The sequence below is a fragment of the Cinclus cinclus genome, chromosome 9 (genome assembly GCF_963662255.1).
Source record: "Cinclus cinclus chromosome 9, bCinCin1.1, whole genome shotgun sequence".
Lineage (NCBI taxonomy): Eukaryota > Metazoa > Chordata > Aves > Passeriformes > Cinclidae > Cinclus > Cinclus cinclus.
Genome location: NC_085054.1, coordinates 6608523 through 6620976, shown reverse-complemented (window position 1 = coordinate 6620976; position 12454 = coordinate 6608523). Strand labels below are relative to the sequence as shown.

The 12454-nt window shown below is 37.2% G+C and overlaps 1 protein-coding gene across 4 annotated transcripts in view; it reads left to right on the top strand.

Moving 5' to 3' along the window:
* Positions 1-12454, top strand: part of OSBPL6 (oxysterol binding protein like 6) — a 46960-nt gene that overhangs the window by 21611 nt on the left and 12895 nt on the right. For 2 of the 4 annotated variants that reach the window (XM_062498004.1, XM_062498003.1), the window contains 3 exons: positions 8519-8684; positions 9633-9763; positions 11827-11934. In XM_062498004.1, coding sequence (XP_062353988.1) covers positions 8519-8684; positions 9633-9763; positions 11827-11934 — 405 coding nt within the window. Of the gene's footprint in view, positions 1-4210; positions 4286-8518; positions 8685-9632; positions 9764-11826; positions 11935-12454 lie in introns of all 4 variants that reach the window. The other 2 variants (XM_062498002.1, XM_062498005.1) reach the window with 2 other exon arrangements.

Below are 12454 nucleotides of genomic sequence, written 5' to 3'. Positions count from 1 at the left end.
AAATAAACATAATGTGCATAAAGCACATAATGTGCCTTGTGTTTTGTTGGAAGTAATAGTGTATTCTGAGGTTTGATCCAAAAGCTGGTCTTTTTTATTACTAAGCAATTGATAGATAAGACTATTCAAGTAGCTTTGGGAGCTAACAATCACCACTGAGATGTCTGCTACTGAGTAAATAAATGTCAGCAACTTTTGATCCATTCAGATGTCTTGAAATTAGTGCAAACTTTGAAAGCTTTTAATATGTCCCCAATAGGTGCATTAAGTTTTCATTTAAGATCAATAATCTTAAGGAAGGAAGGAAGAAGTGATAGCTGCATCAGCTTTCTCATTGCAGCTCTTGCAGTAGATTTTTCTTTTTACCTATTATGCTTTGATAATCACAGTAGGTAGAACAATGAAGAATCTGCTGGGATTAAAAAGGTTTTATTAACAAAGGAATTTTTGTGATTGATATTATTTCCTATTATCTGCGATTGAAGGATCACAGTTTTTTCCTGGTACTGAATAGCCCAGGGAAATTAAAATACCAGGAAAATGCATGCAAGTACTTGGTGCCTATGAAGAGTCAGTCACCACTGTACGTTCTTCCATGCCACAGTAACCTCAGAGAAGCCCTATCCACAAAAATGATGAAAGCAGTCAATGTATGATGATTTATGGTTGGTCATGGTGAATAATGAGCTGTTCTGTGTTAACGACTCTCTGCCAAAATAACACTGGCCTGGGCTTCCATTACAGGCACCTTGTCTCACACTGCTGTTTATGGTTGGCCAGGAGTTCCTGAAAAGTTCAAATAGGATTGGTTTGCAGGTTCCCTTGGGAGAGTTTTTGTGCATGACACTGCTCTACATAGGTCTGTCACTTCTGGGTTGATAATGTACTCTGCCTATCTTGGGTCAGCATTAATTCCTGGCAAGCTTCATGCTGCAAATATAAAGCTCATTTTGTTACAGCGAAGTATTAAGTTATTGTTGACTGATCTATAAATTAATTTCTAGTGAGTCAGAAACAGTGAAATTGTTCTAAATTGTATGGAAAACAAAGAATCTCTTGATGACTACTCCATTATCTTGCCTAGTTTGATAGACACAGTTTATTCTTCCAAGGACTGTACTGTCTCCTGAGTGCTAGAGCTGTGGTCTGTAGGAAGATGGGCCCACTAACTTATTGTGTTATTCCTAATTTGCTTAGGTTGCCACTTAAATGTGGATTTCCTCTGGTGCCTACGTGCCCTCTAAGCTAATTCCCATTTTGTTCTGTTAGACATTCCTTCTACTTCACTGGCCTTCCTTATTTCTCATTTTTTCAAGAGAGCTTCAAGCCTTTCCGAACTGTTTATCAGGATATCCCTGCTGAAAATCATTTTGTCTGATTTATGATCATTGCTTCATGGTGCTTACACATAATTTGCTATTGAATGGTTGACATTTGGTACTAATAAGATTTCTGTTGTACTGTTATGTTCCTCACACCTCCATACATCTCGCTAGTTTTACGGGATAATGCTAATATTAGCAAACTAATTTCAAGCTATTTTCACTTTTAATTCCATTTGGAGTACTTGCACCTATTTTTTTCTGAATGAGCAGTCTTTAATTACATCAAAGACGTTCTGATGGTAGGATGTTGAGAGCATCCTTCTGGGGAGCATAAAATTAGGGAACTTTATATAAAGGTGTGTGCTTTGTGAGTGATGGGGAACGAGGGTGTGATTTCTGCTGGCTCAGTATCCTCTGTGTATGAGGCAAGGAGGGAATTCTTCCATCCAGGTTTTGTGTTGTACTTGTTACCATTCATTTGTTAATGAGATAGCTTTCGTTTAACACATTCTTGTGGTAGGAGTGCTAGGTGTGTAACGCATTTAAAACACACTTTCTCTTGTAAGTAAAGCCGCTTGATTTGTTGCCTAGACATTTATATTTACCACTTAAATGTGCCAGTTTTGTGTGCAGTTGATTTTGCTCACACAGATAATAATCCCTGTAAGCAGAGTGGGGTTACTCTCTGAAGCAAAACTGAGCATAACATGTCTCTATACATTTGCAGGTTTGGGTGTTTACCATTGCTAAGTTGTTTAGAATTAACAACTGCATTTACAGGCCTTTACTCAAGAGTAATACATTAATTGCTTTTCTTAAGAAAGATTACTTCTTTATAAAGGAGGTTAATTTTGTTTTTAAAAAGCCTATTAAAAATCTTATGAAAATGGCCTGCAACAAGAGGTTAGTTGACCTGCATTAATTAATTTTACAAATTATACTTTTGGACAAAAACTGTGTTGTGGGTTAAATTTTTTTGTTGGTCTTGTTTTTTTTTAAAATTTATTTCCCTTTGGGTAAAAGGATAAGTTATCATTCTCATGACAGCTTCAAAGGAAGAAAAAAACAAAACATTACTGCAAAACAATAAAGAATGAGTGATATTTTGGTTTCCCAAAAAAAGCTCAAAGTTGTAAAGTTCCAAGACTTCACGGGAGAATAGTTTTTAGAGAGCTCTGTTTCATGGAGTAATCTGAAAATCATCTTGCTTTACTGAGTCTTTCACCTCAGAACTGAAACCAGACCCAGACTAGTTATTACTTTTACTCTTAAGTATTTCTTTTCATCGTAACTCAGATTATGACCTCACTTTTTATCATGTTGAGAGTTGTGGGGTTCTGCAAAGCTCATTATTTGTTATTCATTATATATTTTAATAATGCATACCTGCATTCATAATCTTATGTACATATAAATTTGTGCATGTCTCTATACATAGCTTTGTCTCTATTATTTAAGTAAGAATATTCTTCCATACACTATTCACAGAATAGACATATTTCTGTATAGCACAAAGAGCTTTACATTATTCATATGATCTGTTCTCTGCTTTAACAGAGTTTGTTCTCAGTATTTCAGAGGTTATGCACATGTCATTTTAATGTGAGAACAGTATAAAATATTGTACCACAAGTCTTTTACTGTGCTCATTAGACAACCTTTCCAACTGTCAGTGGCACTGCCACTAATATCAGCCAGAGGGTGAAGTGTTTGGACGTTCTCCACTGTAGCAACCCTACTGGGAATGTTACAGAAGCAAGACAGTTCAGCTAATAATTGAAATACAACATCCTCTTCTTCAGCATGGTGTCCATGTGTCCAATCTACACATTGTTATTTGTACAATGATCAGCCTGCTTGCAGGAAAAGTAAAAATATCTAGATATATAGATCTGAAAATACTGAAGTGGCTACAGGTGAAGATACGGGAGAAGAAAAATGCAAAGGAATTGAGAACTTTTTTCTAAAAACAGAAAGGTGTATTTCCTAGTCTTCCAAAATCTTAAAGTGGCTTCAGAATAATGGCATTTTGATTAAAGATTAAATAGAATGACTTTATGACAGGTGTGGAGCTCCTCTGCATTAGACAGCTACTTGCCTGACTTTAATGTACCGTGAAAAATTTTCTTACAAGTAAAATAAATGTAAAATTAAGCAGGATAAGGTCACAGGTTAGACATGCAGAAAAGGAAGCAGCTGTAGAAAGACTTAGTTTTTATTTGTGCTGCTTTATTTGAGTTTTTGCCTCGGATTGGAAGCCAAGCTTTCAATAATGTATGGGAAAAGCAGGTGGAACTCAAAAAAAGTGATGTGTGGAGAAAATTATTCAGTAGGCTCAAGGATAGATGTGGAAATGCCAGAGCTCTATGCAGGAATTTTTACATAAGAAAACTCACTAGATGACATACACACTGAAAAGTTTTACCATTGAGACACATGCATCTTCAGTGAGCACTTCCACTATTGCAAAGTGATCTCTTTCAGAATTCATCTTCTAGATGGTCGAGTGACCCCAGAAGGAGTTTGAGTTTTGTTTTATTTTCTGTCATGCTGTGGCATCCTTTCTGTTCTCTTATTCCATTTTTGCCTCATGACTCTGAATGGCAATGCTAATAGATTTTTTTTTTTTCGGTAGCCTTAGTGAGTGCACTGCAGTCCAACTCATCTGGAGATAATTTTAGTGAAGTATCCAGCTTTTTATGTCTCTGGCATGCACAGCTGAAAACACATTATATGTCCTCAACATGTGTAGGCCATAAGAGTTAACAAAATGGAAACCCACTTAAAGACTCTCCCTCTCCCTTTTCTGATCACCTTTCATCTTCCTGTGTCCATCACCCCTTCCCTTTCTCTTTTTCTACTTCTCTTCTTGCATTCACTGTCAGGAAGGGCCGGCACCGAAGGGCCAGTTCAGCACAACACGACGCCGGCAGAGACTGGCAGCTGCAGTGGCTACAACAGTGAGTGGATTTAAAAATCAAGGGATAGCTCTAAGGATGGGAAGCTGTGTAACTTGATTGTGTAATAAGCTTATGAAAATGTTTCTTGCACTTTCTGGAGGTGTCCATGCTACCACCTTTTAGCTGAGTTTCTTAGAGGTGGTCAGGCCCAACACAAATATATTCCACAAATGTGGGTCTGAGCTTGTTTACATGGTACATATCCCTCCTCCTTTATGTAAGTGCAAGTGACAGACTCAGGTGCTGCACGCAGTAAGTCTTTGACATACAATACAAAACAGAAAAAAATTATCAAATTCTGTTAAAAAATGTGACAGTTATAGCAAGACAATAGAACTGAGGAGATTTGTTACAAATAATCATGGAATTATAAACCTTTCTGATATTTTTATAAGTAGTATAAGGTTAGCCTTTTCATTGGAGGCACTTTCTGTTTACATTCCATAATCCCAAAAAGTCATATTACTACCTCAGTGTCTGTACGTAGTTTTGCTAATTCACTAAAACTTTGTCAGAAAATATGGAGCTATGAAATCAACACGAGGGCTGGGAATTTGTTGTGAGAAATCATGTTGGTTTAATTGAATTACCATCAAAAGGATATCTTCAGCTGCTGCTATATGAAGAAGGTACTCATTAGGAAGACCCAATGCAGACATTTGCACTAATCCATCAACAGATGAATACAGCAACTAGATAGGGAAGACTGTACAGCCAAAGGCTAAAGTGAACTTTAAATGCAAACTCCTTATCTAGCCCAAGCAGAGAATGTCTTCACCAGGCTGAAGTATTCCAGGGTTTGCTGTTCCAGGCCAAAGCTAAAATCCCCTAGATCTGACATTGTTTCTGCCTAAGCCTAACTATCTTGAGCTCCTGCTACCTGAACCACAAACTCAGTTATTGCTATGCTTTTTTAAAAATCATGAGGCATATCAATGTTTCTACAGCTTCAAAATTAACTCATATAGATTTATTCCTCCGGAATCAATTGATGCTGAATGCGTGCTCTGTAATTGATTGCTGTTTTGACTGTGTCAGTGTGCCTGCCTAGCACAGCAATCTGCCTGATTCCCAGTTTATAGGGCTGAGCAGTGTTGGTGGGAGGCTCTAACCAGAAGGCTCAGCAGCAGTTAAACAGCTTTGGCAAGGGTCATACTCCTTACCTAGGGAGCTCTTCGTTGGACAAATGCAGCTGGACTTGGGTTGGAAGGCACTAAGAACAGGGAATTGCTGAGTTGTTACCTGCAGCTGAAGTGAGGGAGGTCTTGGAGGAGCTGGAGAAAATGCAGGAGGAAGGAAAGCTCGAGGCACCAAAATGACTCTGTGGCTGTTGCAGTGTTCGTGACCATGGCCTGTTCTTCCTGGCTGATGTACAAAATGGTTGGCTCTCCCAGACAGTGAAGCTGTGTGCATAGACTGAGGGATACAGAATTATATCAGCTAAATGCACAGCAGAGAGAGGTTTTCCTTACTACCCACATGGCCAGGAACAGTCTGTTCCTACATGAACACGTAATTCTGAAGAAGGTGATGGATGAGTGGGTATAACGCCTCTGGTGCAAAGCAGGAAGGAAGTTGGGACAAGGTTCATCTGAGGTTATGTCTAGAAGTGTCTGTGTGGAGAAAACTAGAGTGATGGATCAAGAAGCTAAATATTTTTTCAAAAATCTTTGAATAAACAACCAAAAGAGAATGGGTAGTAAAGTCAGGATCAAGTCACCATTAATACAGAGAGAAAGCACTTCAGTGAAAGGAAAAAAGGGGAAGAGAGGTATAGGCAGTGTTTCCTGGACTGTTGCCTATTCAAGAGAATGAAAATGGCTGTTTAATATGTTGTGGGCATTTTTGTTGTTTGTTTGTTTTTCAGCTGTTATGGAAAGTAGCTTGGAAACTTTTCTGAAAAATGTATATAAGGGGAGTTCATGTCAATCAACAGTTTGGTATTTTTGGTTCTTGTATTTAAAGCACTCAGCAAGGTTACTTGTCTCTGTCATGTGAATGTGTATTTCTTGCAAGTAGTGTGACATATTTGTAGAACATGTAAATTCTGTTTCTAGGGCATAATCAAAAATAGTATTTTTTCAATAAACCTCATTGCAAAAACATTTCTTTTCAGCTTGGCCAGCTGGGGTTTGAGGTAGAAATTATGGATCTAAAGCAGATCTCTTCAGCTTGATTCATCAGAGTGACTAAAGAGCCCCCCTGCATGTGTGGGCAGCTTGCCTACAGCTCTGCCAGTTCCCGTGGGGCTGGGGACCCTTCCCCATCACCACAGGCACCTGGGGCTGAGGGGACTCTCCCTCAAGCTCTGGCATTATGGCTGATGTCAGCTTCTTTCCTGCCTTCTGGATGGTCTGGAGGGGTGGGTATGTTCTCCATATGCACAGGTACAGAGTAGATACCTACTCTGGAGGTATCCACAATCCTGGAGCCACCTGGACCTGTTGAAGCTTTGTGATGCCCTCAGTCAGTTCTGGAAACATGCTCTCCCATTTAAGAAGGGGAAAAAGGTGTTGGAAAACAAATTTGAAATTAACCTACGTTTAGCCACTGTAGTCTGTTAACCTAATGTTGCTGGGCTCTTGAGGCAGACAATCTGGTACTTGTGAAGAAGAAAAGGGTTAAACATCCAGTATGAATAGAAGGAATTTATTCTGCATCTTCTGTTAAGGAATTCTTCTTGGTATGAGGCTAAAATGAGTAAAAAAAGACATACTTTGTTGATACAGCTGGAAATCAAAATACATGAGAGCAGGAATAGAGCTTATATTAGATAGGTGCCATAGAGTTATTATTTAATGTACTATATGTATCTGGAAATTGAAAAAGAACAGAGTGAGAAATGTATTTCACAGAGTATGCTCATGAGTGGAATGATTAATAAATCCAACAGGATTTTGAGGGTTTCATTGGAGCATCAGAACCAAAACCTAAAATGTGTACTGACGTCAGCTTTTACAGGGAGGAATTGATAAAACTGTTCCGTGATCTAATCAAATAACAAAGTACCAAGTTCAACCACTGATGACAGTATAGAACTCATCTGTTGATAAAAATTCTTAGTAATATGACTTTTTATGTTATCTGCTGCTCTTTATCATGCCTTGGAAGAGACATTTTATATTTTGGCCCCATTTTTCATATTTAAATAATTACATTGGGCTGCAGTGTGAAAATTCTTGATTTACACATTTGATCAAGCTAATGAAATAAATTAGATTTGATGCGCTAAACAGTGTTTGATACATTAAACAATGCTTAATATTTAAGTAACAAAATGTAGCTCTGCATGCCTTTCTGTTGCATTTACAATTTAAAATCGTGTTCTTGGCCTGATTTTCATATAAATGTGTGTAGATGGTAACATTAAAGTAAAATACAAAATACTCTTGCACACACATCACATATGTAGCAGTGGTAGCCATACAGTGCATATGTAGCATATAGGTAACTGCTCAGTACATGATACATGTATATATAACTTAGAAAGTCTTGCATGTATTGTTTTTTTATTACTGTACATGAAAAGTAGAGGAGAAAGAGAAGTGGAAAGATAATTAAATTCTTTGCTCCTACGTCTTACTAAAATGTGTCTCTCGGCATTTATTTATGGTTCGTGTATTTTAAATGAAAATCAGGTGGAGTTTTGATTTCATTTTGTTGTTGTTTTGTTTTTTTGTTTAGTTAAAAAGAAAATAGACTGTGTGCTTCTTCCCTCTTCATAACTGTCAGTACAATGAGTTTCAACAGAAGATTAATGAGTAGTTTTGAAAAACTTCAATGATATATCTGATAATATTATATCCTATTTCAGGATCTGTGGAGGAACTTGCATAGTTCAAATGTTGGTATTTCAACAACAGACTCATCTACAATTACTCTCCAATGTACAAATATAAAGGAGCATGTCTCATGGTTTAATTTTCCAGTAATCTTCTAAGCATTAGGAAATCATCCATTTTTTTTTTGGTAAATGTTAGAATTTAAATACTCCATCATTAGCTGTTAGCTGTGTATTTAGGCCTTCTTTTTTTCTTCTTCAGTGAAAAAATTCAAGAGAAGTCTGCATCAGCTGTGTTGAGATTTAGGAGAGCAAGAAGTTAAATGTTCACTCTTGCCATGTTCTTCACATTGCGAACTAAGTCTTTTCAGAAGAAATTTGCGTTTTTCTTCAACAGAGTCAAAAGTTTGGTTACACCTTATACAACATTTCTTCTCTGCTTCTTTCTGCAGGTCCCTTTCAGTGCTACAATGTCACCTGTCCGATTGCATTCATCCAACCCCAACCTCTGTGCAGACATTGAGTTTCAGGCTCCCCCAAGCCATGTGACGGACCCTCTGGAGTGCTCTACTGAATACATGAAGCTTCAAGAAGAATTCTGCTTGATGGCACAAAAAGGTAGCTGGAGATGCCAAGCCTTTCCTGTACTGTGCTTTTCTGTTGTGTTTGTTTATTGCCCTCACTTAGTTATGGCCAGGGCTTTCACCTGCATCAGGTGATACTGTTTAAGAGTTTTCAGCTGTTCAGGTGGCTTGCATAAAGGCAACATGTATCATCCTTATATTTTCCATGAATGTCATAAATGTATAGATAGGTAAATCCAAGTCTTCTGAACTGCTTCCTGCATTCTGTAAGTACATGACTGAATTTGCAAGAATTTTTTTTTTCCTCAACAAAATGCATTACTTCTCCCCAGATGATTTGAGAATGTAGCTGCTACACATAGTGCTGTGCATTCATTTTTGTGCAATGTTTTTTATGTCAGTGGAATCAATGGAAAAAGAGCTAATTGCAGGAATGTACTTTTGGATTGCAATTTTATTGCCAGTAAGTGAATGGTCCTACAAACTGAAAAATACAATTTCTAAAAGGTTTTCTTATCAGTTTGCTGTTATATAACAAGCATGGAAAAAATGTGAGACTGACATGTTAAAAGATTCAAAACCTGTTTGAAGACCAAGTAATCCTCTTTATTAGTACATTATTAAGTCTGGCAGAAGTGGCATTTCTGTTACTGTGATAAGTACAAATAAAAAACAGAAAGAAAATCACACACATTGGACACAGTTTTTTTTCCAAATGTGCACCTTTCCATGTGTTCAGCACCAAGAATATCCTGAGATGAGATATGTGTGAACGTACTGTACGCACATTGCGATTGCAAGCTGTAAGTGTTTGTACTTAATTTGGCATGGATTACTTGAAGTTCAGCCTCTTGCTTCAAGTGTCCATAACTGTGGGATGGAAGTCCCACTCTCTGTCTTTATTTCTGAAACATTGTAATAGATGGCAATGTGATTTCTGTAGCCAAGAAGCCACCTGTTTTATTTTTTTCTTTCTGCTTAGTGCATTCTCTTCTGAAGTCTGCCTTTAACAGCATAGCTATAGAGAAGGAGAAGCTGAAGCAGATTGTTTCAGAGCAGGATCTTACAGGCCACAATGCTCAAATAGCTCACCTCAGACAGTCCCTCTCTCAGGTATGTTCTTGATTTGATTTCAAGCACATCTATCTTGCCCAATGTACTATTTCTTTTGTATTTTGGCCATTTCCTGAGGTAAAAAGAGCAAAGGAAAGGCCAAGTTCTCAAGCAGAACTACAGCATATTCTGTTATGATGTAGATCTAACCTCAGTGCATGTGGAGGTGAAGGACATGATTTGTGTAAGCATGTATCTGTTACAGTTTTCCGAAGTAAAGAAAACAAATCAAATGTTTTTATACAAATGCTAGATGTCTTTCTTGGAGCTGTTTCAGCACAGCCAAGGAAATATCCTTGTTTTTGTAATTAAGTTTTAAATTTTGACCATATATTGTCAGATTTGTTTTATATGTCTGTGTCTCTAAATGCAAAAACAATCCTGGGTTGCAATATGTAGTCATGGGTAAATTGGATTTCCAGATACACACCTGTTAACTCTCTAGCAACTCTCCCACTTAAGCTAAAGGAAAATATATAATTTGCTTCAGTGGGGAAGACGAAATTTATATAATAATTTCAGAAAAGTAACAACAATAAGCAACAATAAGCCCTCAGGTTACAAAATAACTCAGTTTTTAAAATTCATTGTCAAGGAAGCATAAAAGCATTTGCTGGATTGGCATGGAGGACTGCATCTGCAAGAAGTATGAGCAGAATTTTAAAGACCTTTCTAAAAACCTTTCTATAGATACAGATGCATATCATGTTATGCAGATTGATTTCTGTGCATTGTGATAAAAAAGGGCTAGAGGCAAGAGATAAGGGTAATCATTTGTGGTTATTGACACAAATTTATTTAAGACATGTGGATATTTATTAGCAACTTGCATGACATAGGGAATCATGTTTTCTTCTCGGTCCTGGCCTCCAACATTAGTTTAAAAGTCACTGTCACACATTAGGTCACAGTCTCTGTGGGGGTTAAGTGGAAAATTGTCTGACTGGGGGTTTGAGCCATTGAAGAAGCTGCTGTCAGGGTGCTCTTAATCACTACATTCCCTCTCTGAGGGATGGGAACTATGAACATGCCCAGACCATTTCAGAACAAAGCAAAATTGGGTAATTTAAACTGTTTAGTGACAGTTTAAGCTTACCTATTTTCCTTTGGTCTTTCTTTGTTTCAGTACATTCATGCAATCTATTCCTCAATATGCACTAGGGGGAGACAGAAGAAGGTTCTTACTCCATTCTAACAATCCTTCTCTACTGAAACAAAATATCTCTCTGTTCTTCTTTTCTATAGTCCTCAGTGCTGGAGGTATATTAAGGTTAGGTCAGTCATGTTCTAGGTATGTAGCATATTATACTTCTGGATTTCAGAATCTTGCACACTAGTCTTTCCAAATAACAGATAATACATATATATGCACCCAAATTTATGATCTATGTTGAATTTTAAAATAGGAGAAAAATCAACAGATACCAGACACCAGTTGAATTCTGTTGGTATTTGTGATACTGTAGTGGATCAGTAGATTGAAATAAGTACAAAGGCAAATCTATAAAATTGATCTGGGTGGGTAGACAGTGATACTAGCAATTACGTTTGTTTTACTGGAAATGAAGCCATTTCTGTTTGCAGCCTCTGGGTGCCAATAACCTGGACTTGGAAGAGGCTGTATAGTTAGTTGTAAAGCAGGAATTGCCTCTTTGGGCATTTGGTGGGCAGTTCCCATGTATTGTTCTGCAGTATCACTCTTTGTTGCTGCATTCACTCCCCATTTCCATGATGTACATAACCCACCAGCACACCTTGCCAAAGAGCTCTCCAAAGAGCTGAGGTAGAATGCCAGTGTCACATTGCAGGAGAATGTCAGTCCCCCCTGTCTCCTGAAAAACAGTGAGGGTAAAGTAACCAAAGATAAAATCATGTTAAAGAGGATCTCAAAATAGGTGTATCCTGATAAATGAAAGAAAGGAGGTTCAGTGATTTTTTTAAGAAATTGCTGGAAAGAAGCTTTTTTTTCTTATTTTGTTTTTTTCCCCCCTTTTTCTCCTTTTTATTTTTTTTTTACTGTTTACATTTTAATTTTAAATGAAATGTGCAATTTTTATTTTAAGGCTCTCAACCAGAATGCTGAACTAAGGAGTCGCTTGAACAGAATACATTCAGAATCTGTAATTTGTGATCAGGTTGTCAGTGTAAATATTATCCCTAGTCCTGATGAGGTAAGACTTTGGCCTTTAATGATATAGAGTACAAACAAACCTTGCTAATTCTCACTGAACAGCTGAAACACACCTGAAAAATTATTGAATTTTTCAGATTGGTGAATGTTCATTTATAGAAAAAGGTTATATTTCCTTACCTACAATAAAACTTCACTCTTCTGTTTTCTATATGTCAGACATGAAAGAGCTCAGCTTGGTCTCTTTAGAAGAACAGAGAAGGACTCCAGTTTTGGAATATTAATTGTTGGCTGTGGGAATTAGTGAGGTTTTACTGTATTTGAATGTATCACACAGTAGCTAACCAATTTTGTATCTTAGTTTTTTGTCAAATCAACAGAACAATTAATTATTTAATGACCTGAGTTTGCAAGTGTCTAAAGGGCCTCACATTTAGCATCTTGAGTGGTACTGTTAAAATCAAAAGTTTCAGTCAATGAACCAAGCACTGCACTAATATTTTTGCAACATCTAGTTTTTCTTGTTTTGCTTTACTTAGTCAACAGATTAATGAATATTT